General features: G+C 40.0%; 1 protein-coding gene across 1 annotated transcript in view; it reads left to right on the forward strand.

The window, feature by feature from the left end:
- Positions 1-18,487, forward strand: part of LOC148517856 (transient receptor potential cation channel subfamily M member 2-like) — a 248,125-nt gene that overhangs the window by 71,550 nt on the left and 158,088 nt on the right. The window contains exons 10-11 of the mRNA XM_088478123.1: positions 12,792-12,894; positions 14,061-14,182. Coding sequence (XP_088334249.1) covers positions 12,792-12,894; positions 14,061-14,182 — 225 coding nt within the window. The remainder of the gene's footprint in view (positions 1-12,791; positions 12,895-14,060; positions 14,183-18,487) is intronic.

An 18,487-nucleotide genomic window follows, 5' to 3' on the forward strand; every position in this document is an offset into this window, starting at 1 on the left:
CTGCATACAAAATAATAAATGTGTTTGCATAATTCCCAATATTTAAAAAAAGGAGGGGAAAGGGTAGAATACTACCCAGCTCCCAGCGCTAATATAGATTGATAGAAAACTGTCAGTCGTGATCAGCTGCAACTGCTTGGAGTTTAGTGTGAACTCCTAATACAAACACAGATATAACGACACAGGCAATGCACTGTGATCACATCTGACTAAATAAGATGTTCTTTCATGCAATAGAACACACACTGTGTGATTAAAAATACATTTTACTTCTATAAAAAATAGATACACAATATACATACAATGTATGAAACATATAAGAAAACTGAGCATATGAATGAAAAACGAATGAGTGAGAGAATTGTAACAACATAAATATTTGTATCAGAAGATGATTCTTCTATTGAGCAAATATGAAACAGTTAAAATGTAACAGATCAGTTCAATCAGATCACATCAATAGGATAGAATTGTACTGGATTTGTCCTTGTACACGCTGTTTATAGGTACTGCATTCTGACACCTGAAATATACAACTAGAATAGTTGTCTTTAACTTGTTGGTAGATAAAGTAGAAATAAGTCGTGCTGGCATCCCAGCATGTAATTGACTTCTGTGAAAACCACTTGGGATATGAGACTTCAAGTTCTATTGTGTTGTGAAGTCTCCCCGTGGGAGAGTATGTTCACCGGCACAGATGAGGTTTAAGTGGCAGACAGATAGTTTCCCTCTCTCCGTATAGATGTAAAGGAGAGAGTGTGTCTTACCGCTATCAGGAGCTGAATAGCAGCGCTCTCCCGGACCAATGAAGTCACTGTGAGGGGCTGGATGGTAGCGCTCCATGAGACCAGTGTCTCTGCTGTCTGTAGCTCCACGGTCGGCTCCGGAATCTCTCCAAAGGTGCAGGTGTGTATAGCGCAGTAGAAGGACTTGGCGGCAATGACGTCAACGCGTTTCATCTCTCTAATCCAGAGACTTTTTCAAGACTGACATTACAATGATAAGTGCCGTATTTATCCTTCAAGGAAGTCCGCCTCTGTAATTACTTTAATCATGGACAGCTGAATTGGATCAAAATAAACTTAACAGCTGTGTTTCACAGTTCATTGAGTTTGCGAATAGTATGAAGAAAAAACAATGACTATTTAACATCTATAATTACGGTTTTAAAGCCATAAAAAAACGTGTGTAATTGAACACAGAATTTACCAATATGTGATAAACATTGTATACAATGAAAATAATAATATAAACATAATAAATGTGTAAATGTAAATAAACATAATAGTATTGGTAATGTTCTGAATGGTAAATGATAAAAATAAATTATTGATAATAGACAATGATGGGTAGGAATATATGGGGTATGGGAAGTGGAAATATAGAATAAAAAATAATGATAATGAATGTTAAATGGAAAATGATAAAAATATATCAAAAATAAAATATATCAAAAAATGTGAACCTGTGTAGAGTATAACAAACATATGTGTGTACTGAAAATCTAACACATACATGATTGCACACATTTGATTGATCTTGTTTGTTAATTAATCAACTTATGTGTGTGAAATATATGAATATATATACTCATGTGCATCACAAAAAATATAAAGATATAAAAATATTCTCTATAAATATTGACTTAGAGATAGATGATATAGAATTTAAAAAAGCAAATGTGGATATAATATTTTAGAATTTATTATTTTCCAACAGAATTGAGACATATAACACGACAATAGTTTGTATGTACTACGACAATATTTGAAGTCATAAATATGTAGGTCAATAGACCTGCATATAGACCTACATATGAAGAATAAAAAATGGTAAATATATAAGTATAAATATATTTGGGTGAGATGAGAAATTGGTCTTGGGCATCATGCCAAAAAGGAATGGTTGGAAGAGACAGGGAGGATGGAGAAAGGTGGTTGGGGGAGTCTTGCTGTTAGTGGTCTTAATGTGCTTATGTTCTCCCTTTAATACTTTTGCATTTTTCTTATTTATATTTTTTTTTTCCAATACATTTTTTTATTGATTTTTCAACAAGAAAAACACAAATACAAAAATAGTAAAGTAAAATAAAATAAAAACACAAATAAAAACACATTACTTACAATTATAATGGTTGCAGATAAATGACATAAAATAAGTAAGCAATATAAACAGAAAATAGAACAAGGGGGAAAAAGATAAATATAATACAATACCAAAATAAAAGAAAAAAAGAAAAAAAAAAGAAAATAAAAGGTATTACAGTTCACAAAAATATACAGTACAAATAAAATATGTCATAATCAAAATGCCTAAATCCCAGTAAAGACCAATACCCCATATATTTTCATACAGAAGGTATATCTCCAAGCATAAGGTCTGCACCTTCTCCAACAGATACAAATTCCTGCCATTTACACCATAACCTCAGTGGCGAAACAGCAGACGTGGAATATGCAACGTCTACAGTCTCCATCAAAAATGCGAATTGTACCTTATGCATAATTTTATGAATAGAAGGAAGAGAATATGATTTCCATAATTGTGCTATTGCTGTTTTAGCTGCTAGGAGAACGTGCCCCACTAAGTAACAGTCAGTTTTGGCCATGCCTACAGGATAAACGTGCAATAACGCCAAAGAGGGGGATGGCAGGATATTCACTTTTAATACCTTGGAAATCAAATCAAATAAATCTTTCCAGAAAGCCTGAATATGAGAACAACTCCAAAAAATATGAAATATATCTCCAACATTCGTATTACACCTCCAGCAATATTTTGATTGCGTTGGCCATATTACGTGTAATTTGGCTGGAGTGAAATAGAGCCTATGGAGTATTTTATACTGTAATTCTAAATGATTATAACATTTGGACAATTTGTGGGCAGTAGTGAAAATAGATTCCCATTGCAGGGGAGTATAAGACTCCTGAAGATCAGACTCCCATTGCTCTTGGGACTTAAACTTAACTGGGGGGCAAGCCTCGAGACACATGGCATACCAAAAACCAATAGTACCTTTAGAATTACCCTTTTTTAATTTAGCTAAGATATCAGCCGAAGGCAACTCCAAGGAACCACACAGCTTTATTATATTAGCCACCCAGTGCTGAATTCGAAGATAGGAGAAAAGCTCTCCAGACAGTAACTGAAATAGGGATTGGATTTGAGAAAACGGGATTAGAGAGGAAGAACCCAAAATATCAGCGATAGTTTCAATCCCACATGAACGCCAGATCGCCACCGATAGATCAGGGATTGAGCGTGCTATAGCGGCTAAAGATAAACATTTAGCCGGTAAACTGATACATTTAGATTGAAATATCAAGTCGTCCCAGCTTTTGAGGGAGTCTAATATGGCCCTAGGGGTATTATTATTCGAAAGGGGACGCATTTGTTTGGGTGTCCAAATTAAGTCCACCAAGGGATACTCTTTCAATAGTGCCCTTTCTAGGTCAACCCAGGGTTTAGTGTTAGAAGGAAGAAACCAGTCACTAATTTGTGAAACTAAACACGCTGACTGATATAACTCTAGGTCTGGGATTTGTAATCCCCCCAGGATTTTAGGTTTGGTCAAGCGCTGGTAAGATAGCCGTGGAGTTTTACCTTTCCAAATATAAGACACAATTAGTTTACGGGCCTTAATGAGAAAGTGTTTCGGAACCAAAAAGGGAATGGTGCGAAATAGATACATTAACTTTGGCAAAATCATCATTTTAAATGCTGCAAGGTGACCCAGCCAGGAAACCTCGAAACCCAACCAGTTAAGTAATTGTTCGGCAATATGTTTTATTGTAGGATCAAAATTTATCTTAGCAAAGTTATCTAGTCTGTTCGAGATATTAATTCCTAGATAGAGAAGATAATCCGTTTTCCAATTATACCTGTATTGTGCTTGTAGACGTGACAAAACACAATCAGGTATGTTGAAAGGTAGGGCTTCAGTCTTGGTGGTGTTAAGTTTGTATAGTGAAGCTGCGCTAAATTTGTCTAGTATATCATGGAGGGTTGTCAACGAAGCAACAGGGTTAGTTACAAACAAAAGAATATTGTCTGCACATAAACATAATTTATGTGAAGTTGAACCGACTGTCACTCCAGGAAATAAAGGGGAATTTCTAATTGCTGAAGCTAATGGTTCAATGGCTAAAACATACATAAGTGGGGATAGAGGACACCCCTATCTTGTACCGTTTCTAATATTAAATGGGGAGGAAAGAAAGCCATTACTGAACACTCTAGCTGTGGTATTACTATAGAGTGCCTTGATAGACTCTAAAATAGCACCCTGAAAACCAAAATGGCTTAGAGATTCGTAGAGGAACAGCCAGTGAAGGCGATCAAATGCCTTCTCGGCATCGAGAGAAAGAAGAATGAACTCCTTGCGTTGCCTCAACATCAGCTCCACCAAATCAAATACTCTGCGAGTGTTATCTGATGCTTGTCTCCCGCCGACGAAGCCCACCTGGTCCGGATGAATCAAAAGGGGGATAAAAGGGGCCAACCGACTGGCTACCATCTTGGCATAAATTTTGATGTCTGAATTAAGTAGGGCTATTGGGCGAAAATTCGGGCAGGAGGAAGGAGGTTTACCTGGTTTAGGTAAGGTGATAATTTGAGCTTCCAATATCTCTGTTGGAAAGCTACCCTGACCGGAGACAAAATTAAATAAGGAGGTAAGTATGGGAGAAAGTGAATTAGCAAAGTGTTTATAGAATGGGTTAGTAAACCCGTCCGGACCAGGGGACTTCCCCAAAGGCAATGCCTTGATCACACTCAAAGTTTCTTGTTCAGTCCAAGGTGCATTCAAAACAGCCAAAGCATCCTCTCCTAACTGAGGAAAAGTAATGTCTCTTAAAAAGGTAGAAATAGAAGCGCCAGATGGCTGTGGTATAGTAATGTCAGTATGAAGATTATATAGTCCCGCATAATACTCAGCAAAGGCGTTTGCAATCTCAGCGGGGTTAAGTAGTTTCTTATTATTGGGTGTGATTAAATATTCAATCCTATTTCTGGTCTGACGTTTACGCAGTTTACGAGCTAGAAACTTGCCTACCTTATTCCCTGAATTATAGAACTTTTGCTGAAGTTTAATTAGGGATGATTTCATACGAGCCAAAAATAATTTCTGGAGTTGGTTTCGAATAGACACTAGTTATCTCTTAAGAGTACGTGAAGGACGGGCCCTATTTAGAGATTCAACCTGGGCTAAGCGTAATTTCAATTCGGATTGTTTGAGTAGATATTGTCTCTTAAGTCGATAACTTGTTTGAATGGCTACTCCTCTAAGGACAGCTTTGAGGGCGCACCAGTGTGTTGTGCTAGAGGTGTCCTGTGGATCATTATTTATTAAATAGGATTCCAGGGCCTCTGTTAACGGTTTAACACCTTCAGGGGAAGATAGTAAGTGATCTGGTAAATGCCATGGTCTAGAGGGAAATCTTGTGTTATGGCCATCCCAAGTCCACGTTACCGCAGCATGGTCAGACCAAACTATAGGCTTAATACTAGATTGTCAAGTATGTTGTAGTAGATGTTTGTCTAAAAGAATCAGATCGATATGTGAATAAGTATTATGTACATGTGAAAAAAACGTATAGTCTTTCACATTAGACGAATGAACCCACCACACGTCGTACAGATCGAATTCCGCCAAAAGCTTCCGCAGCAGAGCTGATGTATCGGCAACGCTATTGTTCACTCCAGAAACATTAACTGATGATTTGTCTATTCGACTATCAGGGACTAAGTTAAAATCACCCATTATAATCGTATGACCACGTCTAATCTGATAGACTTCCTCAAACACTCGTCTGAGAAACGGGATTTGAGGAGTATTAGGGGCATAGAGGGAAACTAATGTAACCTCTTTACCGTCTAGCTGACCTACTAATATAAGATACCGGCCGTTCTTATCTTCTACCTTTCTAGATAAAGTGAAAGACACTGAGTTATGGAACAGCACAGCTACACCATTCTTTTTGAGAGGACCGTTCGCATAATATGCAACATTATATCTCGCGTTTCTCAAAATTGGTGGGGCCGCAGATGAAAAATTAGTCTCTTTTAGTGCTACAACTTTAGCCCTGTGCCTATTTAAGGTGGACAAAGCAAGCCTGTGCTTGTTAGGAGAGTTCAAACCATGTACATTTAAAGAAAAAAATTGGACCATAATCTATAGACCATAAATAAGAGACGTTAGATTGACAAAAATACCCAAGGTTCTAGCGGAGATAGAGTAATATGCACTATGGTACCCAAAATACAAAATAAACCTGAAAAAAAAAACAAGAAGGACACACAGAAAAGGAACACATAGGGAAAACTGAGATAACCCAGAAAATTAGAGTTAGAGTGTTTGCTGTATAGAAAAAAAAAGGCAAATCTAAGAACATGGAGGAACGTGGCCTAGGGCAAAAGCCATAAACCCCCCATGCAGTATATTGGTAACCAAATACAAAGACAGGTGGACTACATAGATATAGGAATAAAGCTAAAATAAAACGCTCGCCAATACAGAGTGCGTAAGGACTATTCAAGTCTCTCTAGATGCCAGATATGCACGTTTAGCTAAATCCAAGCATAAACTAACATAAACTCGTCCACTTTACTAACAGTATAAATGTGGAGTCGCTAAACCCACAAAACAACAATAATAATAGTAATAGTAATACTATAGAAATGTTCGGAATCTGAATTACACACAGTAACAAAAACAATATGCATTAAACATGCTTATTTGATTATAGATGTACTAGAAGAGGGTCTCAAATTAAGACTTTTTGCAATAGTAGGAAGGATGGAAACCCTTAAGGGTTCCCCCCTCTTATTTCTTATTAGTAAATAAGGCCCTTAAACTAACAGAAATACAAAAATGCAGATTTTTGTTATTCAATTTGGTGCAATCAGACAATAAAAACATGATAGAACATACATAAGAAATTACTATCTCATGTAAAAAATGTAATCTAATATCTCCGGTCCTATCGATACAACAGGGCTGACCAGAATATAACAGAGATAACACAATAGCTGTATATATGTAGTAATCTCACGTAGCTTTAGACCAGTCTTGAGTTACTTGAACGCTGGAGCCAGAAGCACGAGTAGACACTGGGATGTCCCATTCCGCCAGAAGCTTAATTCCAGCTTCCACAGTAGAGATTACGTATGAGGAAGCCTCGTAGTTGACCAGAAGCTTTACAGGAAACCCCCAACGATATGTGATGTCATTATCTCTTAGAGCTGTAGTAATGGACTGGAAAGAGCGCCTTTTGGACAGAGTAGCCGCAGACAGAACAGGAAAGATTTGAAGGCTCCCCAAGGTGTCTGTGCCCTCAGCTTGACGTGCAGCGTGCATGATTTGCTCTTTGAAATGAAAGAAATGGACATGCAATAAAGTGTCTCGCGGGTAATTTCCAGCTCCTGATCTCGGTTTGGGAAGGCGATGCACCCGATCAATTAACAAGTCTTGTTGAGAAGCCGTAGGCACCAATTTAAGAAACAACTTTGAAATGTAATCTGGTAGCTCTGCATTAGATACAGAATCTGGGACACCGCGATTCTTCAGATTGTTTCTTCGTGAGCGATCTTCCATATCCGCCATTTTATCTCTCATAGATGAAACCTCTGATTGGAGTTCTGCGTGGGCTGAGAGGAGCTCATTATGAGATGAGACCAATTCCTGCATCTTCACCTCTATATGGTCTGTACGCTCTCCCAGCCCCAGAATATCAGCTCCAATAGATTGAATGGAAGTATCCACTCCCTTTAACACGTCAGACCGAAATGCCTCGAAAACCTGGAACATTGCCTGTGTAGTTAGCGGTGCATTAACATCCAGGTCTAGTCCCAGGTCAGCAGGTGAAATCGAATCCCGTGAAGAGGACATAGATGACGCTTCAGATGTTGGGGAAGGTATCTGTCCGACTTTAGATATAGGGGCAGTAGGAAAGCGGATTGGTGCTGGAAGTTTTTGTTGTCTTGTTTTCTTTGACGGCATAGTCGGAGAAATACATAAAATCTCACTTTGAAAAGGACCAGAGTGATATTTTGGGGAAAGCGACTCAGGAGATTACTGCATGGGTAGGCAGGGCATTACCCGTGGAGGTGCAACATTCTTTAGATAGGTATCTTCACATCGTCAACACAGTGGACTCTGGTAAGTATCTATTAGGATATTATCCGCTTGTAAGGATGGGTTAACACACAGGTACTGGGCTCCATCTAATGCTGAACAGCCCCTTACTTAATAGGATCTGATCTTTCTAACACACAGCAGGGCGACACACAGTTCTCTGTTTCACAGGGGGCACCAATGAAGCTCAAAGGAGATGAAGGATATATGTGAGCTCAACTAGATGGCTCACTTGGCACCACTCACAGGAGAGTGATTGTATAGTGCAGTCGCCAGGGAAGATGGCGCTGGCCTGTCACGTGACCAGGCCCTCCGGCAGGTCCACGCTGTTTGAGCTGTACATGCTCAGCCTCTGCACCTCTCAGCAGCTCAGGAGATTCCCCGTAGAGCCCTCCGGTCAGCGCCCCTGTGTGCAGACTGGAATGCAGGTCAGGTGGTGTGCGCTGAAGGGAGCCGAGTGGGGATGCCATCGGCATCTCACGCGGCCGGACTTGGCAGCAGGCTCAGTAGGAGAGAGCCCCGACTGCGCCGTCAGTGCAGCTCAGCGGCTCAGCCAGCGTCCAGGAGGTTCCCCTCACCTTCTACCATCTGCAGGCAAGTGTTTGGGTCCCGGGGAAGAGCAGGATATTGCGTCTGGATATTAATAACCTGGAGAGCACTGCAACCTGCGTACTACTCCATGCGCTCCTAGGCCACGCCTCCCCTCTTTTTTATATTTTAATATTTTGTTTTTTATTTTTTTTATATATTATATATTTTAACATCTATAGTGAATCTTGAATACATTGAATAAGGGCTTTGTTGTGGCATATTATAACATAGGAACATGTTGTAATGTTTAGAGATAGATTGCGAGGCCTTCTATGTACCAGGAGAAAAATGTGTCGACGGACGTCATCTCACATTATCATCATGGGACATACAAGGCCATATGTATTTTTAATTGTCTAAACAAGCAAAATCTAGGGCTTCGTTTAAACCTCCTAGATTTTGCTTCTTTATACAATTAAAAATACATATGGCCTTGTATGTCCCACGACGAAATTGTGAGATGACGTCCGTCGCCACATTTTTCTCCTGGTACATAGAAGGCCTCGCAATCTATCTCTATACATTACAACATGTTCTCCATCCTCCCTGACTCTTCCAACCATTCATATATTTCACACACATAAGTCGATTAATTAACAAACAAGATCAATCAAATGTGTGCAATCATGTATGTGTTAGATTTTCAGTACACAGATATGTTTGTTATACTCTACACAGGTTCACATTTTTTGATATATGTTATTTTTGATACATTTTTATCATTTTCCATTTAACATTCATTATCATTATTTTTTATTCTATATTTCCACTTCCCATACCCCATATATCCCTACCCATCATTGTCTATTTTCAATAATTTATTTTTATCATTTACCATTCAGAACATTACCAATACTATTGTTTATTTACATTTACACATTTATTATGTTTATATTATTATTTTCACTGTATACAATGTTTATCACACATTGGTAAATTCCGTGTGCAATTACACACGTTTTTTTATGGCTTTAAAACCGTAATTATAGATGTTAAATAGTCATTGTTTTTTCTTCATACTATTCGCAAACTCAATGAACTGTGAAACACAGCTGTTAAATTTATTTTGATCCAATTCAGCTGTCCATGATTAAAGTAATTACAGAGGCGGACTTCCTTGAAGGATAAATATGGCACTTATCATTGTAATGTCAGTCTTGAAAAAGTCTCTGGATTAGAGAGACGAAACGCATTGACGTCATTGCCGCCAAGTCCTTCTACTGTGCTATATACACCTGCACCTTTGGAGAGATTCCGGAGCCGACCGTGGAGCTACAGACAGCGGAGACACTGGTCTCACGGAGCGCTACCATCCAGCCCCTCACAGTGACTTCATTGGTCCGGGAGAGCGCTGCTATTCAGCTCCTGATAGCGGTAAGACACACTCTCTCCTTTACATCTATACGGAGAGAGGGAAACTATCTGTCTGCCGCTTAAACCTCATCTGTGCCGGTGAACATACTCTCCCACGGGGAGACTTCACAACACAATAGAAGTCTCATATAGCAACTGGTTTTCACAGAAGTCAATTACATTCTGGGACGCCAGCACGACCTATTGCTACTTTATCTACCAACAAGTTAAAGACAACTATTCTAGTTGTACATTTCAGGTGTCAGAATGCAGTACCTATAAACAGCGTGTACAAGGACAAATCCAGTACAATTCTATCCTATTGATGTGATCTGATTGAACTGATCTGTTACATTTTAACTGTTTCATATTTGCTCAATAGAAGAATCATCTTCTGATACAAATATTTATGTTGTTATAATTCTCTCACTCATTCGTTTTTCATTCATATGCTCAGTTTTCTTATATGTTTCATACATTGTATGTGTATTGTGTATCTATTTTTTATAGAAGTAAAATGTATTTTTAATCACACAGTGTGTGTTCTATTGCATGAAAGAACATCTTATTTAGTCAGATGTGATCACAGCGCATTGCCTGTGTCGTTATAATTCCCAATATGACCCATTCCAAGAGGGACAAAATGCTCTGTTCCTGAACTTCCCTCTCAATTTAGGCTTGCCATCACTTGTGTGGAAACATCTTTCGTATCATTGAACTAGTTCAACAGAGGTGACGGCAATCATAAATTAAGAGGGATGACCAGGAACAGAGCATTTTGTCCCTCCTGAAATTGGTCATGTTGGGAGGTATGCATTTGCCTCACTTGCATTGCAAGTGCAACATGGTTTGTCTGAGGACAAAGTTATTCCTTTTTCTTTTGCTTTGCTCCCAACTCTGAATGAGCCCACACTTAGGGCTCTATTTATTAACATTATTTTTACTAAAATAAAGTGAAAAAGGGTGTTTTCACACCCTTTTCACATTATTTTAGTATCACCTAAAGTTACTACAGGGCAATTGGAGTAGAATTCGTAAAATTCTACTCCAACTCCTAAGTATCACTTATTTTTAGTAAGCAGATCGCATTTCACATAATTGTAATGGGAAATGTGATCTGGCGAAAGTTACTAAAAATAAATTGTGAAAAAATACCTGGCGAGACCCCGTGATAACAACGTCACCTGGAGGTGGCGTTATCCAGGGTCTCCCCCGGTTACCGGACTCCTGCTCTACTCTCATGGGCAGAGCAGAGCCCGAAGCCAGCCCCAGTGATCAGCTGTGTGGTCCACACGCTGATCTCTGCTAAAATAAAAAGGAAAAAAAATAGTAAAAAAAAGAAACTTACCTGAGTCCAGGGACCAGTGATCGGGGCTCCTGTGATATCCTCCCTCCGGTCAGCTGGTCTCCCAGCCTGTCACCTGACTGAGTCCCAGTGCAGTAAGGGATGTCAGCTGACCGGAGCCACGGAGGAAATCACCTTAGCACCGATGACTGCAGGTAAGTGTAATTAAGAGAGGGGGGTCACAGGGGGTCCACGATTGTGGGGGGCAGGGCTTAACACCGGGGTTGGGGCTTGGCGATGATTGGACAGCGCATGCGTCGGCACTTGTCACGGTATTTTTTGCGAAAATACCGTGATAAGTGTGCGGAGGGGATACGCAGGGATAGAGCTTTATCGCAAGCTCTGTCCCTGCAATAGATTTGTAGTAAATCCCTGTGATATTGCCTGAATTCGCATTGCGAATTCAGTCGGTAATGTCACACTACAATCTGCATTACAAATGCGGATTGTAGTAAATAGAGCCCATAGAGACACAACTTGTGCACTGACAAATACTGTTTTAGGGTCTGTAAATTCATCTTAAAAGGCTATATATTAGTTTTGATTCACAAATTCCTTTACTAATAGTGGATCTCTGAAATCAGTACTGAGGGCCTGATTCAGACCCGGACGTAAGCATCCGTTCACTCGTATGCTGTCGATGTTTTGCTACCATGCATGTGTCCGGTCCATTATGCACATGTGCGGCCGTATCTTTGCGATCACTTTTTGATCGCTCGAACGGACTGCGAACAGGAAGTGACTTCTGAAATTTGATTGACAGAATGGGGTGGTAACAGGGGAAGGTGCGTGGTGGTGTGGACACAGGCGTGTGTGACCGTCAAAATGGCATTTAATGGGCATCCATAATTACAAAGACGCGTCATTGTGCACGTCACATAGCTTGATTTTTGACTGAAGTACTCGCAGAACTTGCGTGTGCCTAGGGCTACCTTAAACCTTGCGAGGGCTTCCGATGGCTCTCGATGTTACCGATGATCATACACTTCCTGGAGATGACTTGCGAGAGTAGAGGGGGTGGTATTAGGCTAGTTTGCGATCGCTTTGTCGCCGCTCGCAAAGACAAAAAGGCGTCCTTGAGCCTTGCATTGCAATGAGGGATTTTACATGGCCGGCCCCTTTTTGCATGTGAGCGAGTGCTTCTAGCGAGCGGGTCTGAATCAGGCCCTGAGTCCTTCTCCCACCATTGTTGCTCTGATTAACCTGATTTTAAAACCATACCAATAAGGATGATGGTCACTCTGCCCTGTTACTCCGCCAGCAGAAAGTAATATCCTACAATATGTCTGTCTGGAGAGAGAGTTCTGTTACATTTCACAGCTTATATTATTATAATATTTTCACTTATGTCCTCTTGCTGCACAGATACAGGATATTGTCCGAATGGGATCTCTGCTGACCATCCTCCGGGAAGAGAGAGTGGGAGACCAAGGGATGGACGTAGCCATTCTGCAAGCATTGCTGAAAGGTCAGAAAGTGGGGTGTATCTACATTGGGTGCAGGATGTGTGGGGTACATGGATCCACACCACACACCCTGCACTCATACATTATACTTACCTCTACAGAGTCTGGTGCTGCTGAAATCTCCAGGACAATGGTACAGCAGCCATTTTACTGAAGAGTTGCGCATGTGTGGTAAAGACTCTACATTGCAACTGCGCTGATGAGAGGTGGGCTACACTTAGACTGCAAGCGGGCTCCCTCCTCTCTTAAACAGCCCTGGAGAAAGAGATTGCTCCATACAGTATAATACGTCATACTGACAGAGGCCATCTCATTTTTACAGGTTCTGGTGCTGGCTCATGAAATAGGGTTCAGTTATATATTAGATGATGATTGTCTTTCCTGGAAGATCTCCCAGTGTGTGCCACTAACCTGTAGACAAATCCCAGATATGATGAATGACATGGTGTAGTTTGGTGAATGATAATTTCAGTGTTATTGCAGAGCTGTGTATCAGTGATTGACTGGGCTCTGTCATTAAGGTAGAACTATGAGCCTGATTCAAAGCCACTCATTAGCGGCTGCTCGTTCGCTCCGAGCGATGTTTGCACAACTGTGCATGCGTACGGATTGTAATACGCATGCGCGAACCAGTCTGTGCGGCAGAAAATTGTTTGTTCGCTAGATAGCGAGTGCCTGATATTTTGAGTGACAGAATGAGGCGTATGTGGGTGGTAACAGGGGAATGTGCTTGAAAACGGGGAGTGGAGATCCGATCGCAGGCGTGCTTAAAGGTCAAAACGGGCGTTTTATGGGTGTGCATAATTAAAACAGCAGCGTCATTGACCACGTCACTGGGTTATTTTATAGCCAGAACTGCTCGCAAGATTGTGGTAGCCAAAACCAACCACAAGAATAGCGAGCAGTTCATACGCTGGTCGATGTACTCGATTAATCTAATAAATAGCGGACATGACGTAGGATGCAAGCGGCCAGGGGGCGTATTTTTCAAAATTACAACCGCAAGTTTTGCTCGCTCTTTCAGACTTAGAGGTGTGAACAGACCGCAAAGCGAACGGTTCATTTGAATAGCCACCCCTTGTTTTAGAACGAACGACCGCAAATTGCGAGTGGCTCAGAATGAGGGCCTATGATCATAGTAATTGACTGGTGGTTATCTGTCTGGCAGCGTCTCACAGTACTGATCATTATGGACAGGAGAATTGGGATCATCAGCTAAAACTTGCTGTTTCCTGGAATCGGACAGATATTGCAGAGAGACAGATTTTTACTGAAGACAGGACCTGGAAGGTATGACTGCTATATAAATCATTCTCTCACCTGGCCTTTACTTTGCTTTCACCCTTGTGCAGTACTTCAATGTTCTTTCTAACTACCATATTGATCATTCTTGCCTCTGATCTCATAATATTTTTCACCCCATATTGTATTTTTTTTCCTTATGACATCCTATGGCTCCCAGGCTTTAAATAAAAATATTGATTGTCATGAGTCTTCACCACTTAATGTTGGGAATGGACATACAAGAACACTATTAAACAGACATAATTATTATTAGAGTTGAGTATTGCCAGGGATAAGAAAACTGAATATAATTAGAGAACCCCAGTATCTGAAATTTGCTTCATTCACTAGATATTTATAGTTTACAGGATTGTCTATAATTTCACACTTCAACTTCTGCATATTGATTTATATGCAATAGAGAATTCATCCGGTTGCACCTACATTTATAAAATATATTGAAGGGTTATCTATTATTTTTCTGGATTTACTCCCAACGTGAAATATTTCCTCCTTACTTGTATAACCCAATTATTAATGCTACATGGAAAATTAAGGGAGATAGGGAAGCCTCCTAAAGTTGTATTTCCATACATATATTAATTAATACAATTAAATTGTTAAAAATAAGTACAAAATTAAATAGCAATAAGTCGTATCTGTTTCTTGTGTGTCTGTGCAGCCTTCTCCCAGCTATGATCTCTCTCTGTACCACTGGACAGTTGTTGTATTTGCTTCAGGTGAAACAGGGCACAGGGAGAAATGCATGGATATGTCCTCTGGTTTTGTAAGTCACTTTGACAGTCAGGGCAAACACCTTTCCTCACCTCCCATGTGGTGTATTTATCACAATTCACATTTTTAATGTGGATGTGATAATAAAAATTTGGCTAAATTTGCATTGTAGAAATTAATATTTTAACAAAAAATTTCTTATGTGTGTATTGCCGGGGGAAAGGCTCGACCTGCTTTAGGTCCCCTGCAGCCAATGCACATATGTCACCATCAGCCAGCGCATGCATTATTGGTGGCAGATGGGGAGAAAAGGGACATATATAGGTGCGTGTACAAAAATCCAGGGCCATAACTAGCTATGGGTGACTGGTGCCGCCGCACTGAAGCTACCCCATGGCCTTTGCTTCTGGTTTGCAGGGTGCCTGGAACGGCACCTTGCAGCCACATTCAATGCAGCACTGCCGACCATAGCATCCGCTGGACACTACAGGCAGACACACTGCACTGTTTGCTGCCTGGATAGTCTTGAAGAGGCTCCGTGCACTGCTTCTGGAGTTCATGGTGCCAAGGGGTCCTGTCACCTATTCAAGATGACATGATGTCATGTACAAAGGGGCGGGGCAAGCACCGGGCAGCAGGAGCACTAGTTACGGAACTGCAATATCACAGGCTTATGAATACAATTAAACAACAGCAAAGGGTTCACCATATAGAGAGCCTGTTAGGCTACTTTACCCTAGAGGGGATGTAGTCAGATCATGGGCTGCTCTTTTGGCCATACTATTCTGTTCTATTCAAGCCTAATGTTCACCTGTATTTTGCAGATTTACATATTACCAAGGTCTATGGAGGCTCAGCAGGTCAAATCCTATAGAACGATCCAAGATCAGTCCAATAAGAACCATAACCTATCTGTCCAAAGTCAGGTGTAGAACCCAGCCTGGATGGCTGGACTCGCTCTTTTCACTTCAGTTCCGTTTCTCATGGTAGTGTTGTGACAGGATGACTGGTTAGTAGAGATGTGCAGGGAACCCTGTGTTTTGGGTTTGGTTCTAATTAATCATAGTGTTTTGGTTTTAATTTTGCCAAATCCACCCTCATGTGTTTTGGTTTGGTTTTGGGTCTTGTACTTTGTTTCTACAGTATTATTAACCTCAATAACATTAATTTCCAGTCACTTCCAGTCAATTTTGTCTGCCTCACAGCTCACAATATTGTTCACCAATATTGGCCAAAATCTGGTTGGCCAAACTAGGTGACAGAGCAGTGGTAAAAACACATAGCAGTTTAAAACAGTATAGCAAATCTATGAAACATTACCACACAGTAGTGGCAGACAGGATGGCAATATAATAAACTATATCACCCCATAGAAAGAATGTTTTCAATAATCAAGAACTAGATCAGAGTCCTGAGGGCAGTTCAGGGAATTGGAGGTGTAGTATGTAGTGGAAGAGAGGTAAACAATTGATTGATCGATTGATTAATTGATTGATTAATTAAGAAAATTGAATTTGAAATGAGGCTACTTTTTGCAGCAACTAAGAAAATGCCATTAAAATATACAATTTATCTTCTTAATATTACTGAAAAATACTAAATATTCTCCATAATTCTGTATTTTTTTTTTAGTTTTTTTATGAGGCATTATATTATTTCTGGTTAAAAATGTGTTGCATATTAGTAATCTGTTAGAGCAATAACCAATTAAAATGTTTGTCTATGCAAAAGTAACCAATGCCCTCCCCTAAATACAGCCCACAATAAAAAGAAAAGTGGTGCAAGATGGAATTGTACTTGGACCCCTCCACCCACCCTTATGTTGTATATTAAAAAGGACATGCACAGTTTAACAAACCAAGCAGTTGTGGCTGAAGTGCTTGGTTTGTTTGGGCCTCCACAAAACAAGCTACCAATGGGCTTAAGGCGGCTACAGCGTTATCTTACATACAGTAATGTCCCGTACTGACGCTAATATAGTTTTCCACAGTACTTTCCTTTAAAATTGGTTTCCAATTTTTTAATTTTGATGTATAAATTCCAATGGGTGCTGTATTTCCTCTTTGGTAAATTACTCCAACTCCCGATATTGGTGTACTCAAAGAGAAAAAGAAATACCACAATAGTGTAATATTGCCAGAAAAAAACACACTATTTATTTAACATATTGCACTCACATGTAAAAAGACATTTAAAAGCATATCACCTCAAAATGGTCAGAACTTGGAGGTGCAGATCGTACTTCCGTCCGTATTATGCCCAGGTGTTATAAGGACCAAGGACTGGAGACAGTAAACCACCAACAGTGAATCATCCACCAATGCTTAACGCGTTTCGGACTATGTCCTTCATCAGAAGCATGGTGGTAAGTTGAGAGGGGGCCCATTTTATACCCCTATGTTGTTAAAGTCCTCCTATAAACAAGCTACAGCATTGTTAATCATCTCTACCATGTAAAGATTACATTATCATCCTCATACTCCTCACCCTCATCAGTGTTAATGTTATCATCACACAATATTAGCGCATCTCCACTTGAATCCACCATTACAGAAGTTTCTGTACTTTGTTCCATTTAGCAGCAAGGGTCTACCTCATAGAATGATGTAGTTCATTTTTATAAACATGTTTTTTCTAAATTTTAGGAAGTAGCCTCCAGTACCAATCACTCACAAGGTTTTAGGCTGTACTAAAACCGCTTTCCATGTATACACTGTAAGGGTGGGCAGCTTAAGTGCACCAAAGGTAGTTTGTACAAGGGGCTCCAATTGCTTTTTTTTCCACCAAGTATTGTACATTAAAATAATCCTCCACCATTCTATTGATGCTTAGTATATCAGTTTCAATCATGGTAGAGGTGTCAATAACTGTGGTAAATTATTTTAAGCCTGACCAGATGTCAAAATGGTGTTTGACTTTGGTGCATCACCCTCACCACCAGTGGATCACTTGGAAAAGGTCAGTTTTTTCCTGGCAACAGCATTTGCAGGAGAAACTGAAGCAGGAGTTTTTGTCATGTCGTCATGTGTAATTTGCACTGTAAACTTGCTGTCAAGGTGCTCTTTACATCTCTTTAGATCTGTGTCAGCTGGAAAGAAAGACATTATGTACTGTATGACTTAAAGCTATCAAGCATGGCTGCCAAAATGTAGTAATCCAATCGCAAGATCTTGACAACTCTTTGGTCCTGGCAAAGTGAAAAAAGAAGTTGATCTACAAATCCAACATACTTAGTGGAATCACTTTGTTTCATCTCCTCTTTCAGATTTTCTGGCTGCTTTTCCAGTAGTTTTATTACGGAAATCACCTGACTCAAGTTGGCAGTACCTGAACTCACTTTATTAGTAGCTACTTCAAATGGTGTCAAAAACTTGCATAAAACAAAGAGTATTCTCCAGTGTGCTGGACTAAGTTACATTCCCCCTCCTCTCCTTATGTCATGGCTTAATGTGTAAATTTGGATAGCTTGTTGCTGTTCCTCCATATGCTAAAGCATATAAAGGCTGGAATTCCATCTGGTCAATACCTTTGCTTCAGTTTGTGGCATGGCAAATAGAACTGCTCTTTCAGTCACTG

The sequence above is a fragment of the Taudactylus pleione genome, unplaced genomic scaffold, assembly GCF_031769625.1.
Source record: "Taudactylus pleione unplaced genomic scaffold, aTauple2 ptg000207l, whole genome shotgun sequence".
Taxonomy (NCBI): domain Eukaryota; kingdom Metazoa; phylum Chordata; class Amphibia; order Anura; family Myobatrachidae; genus Taudactylus; species Taudactylus pleione.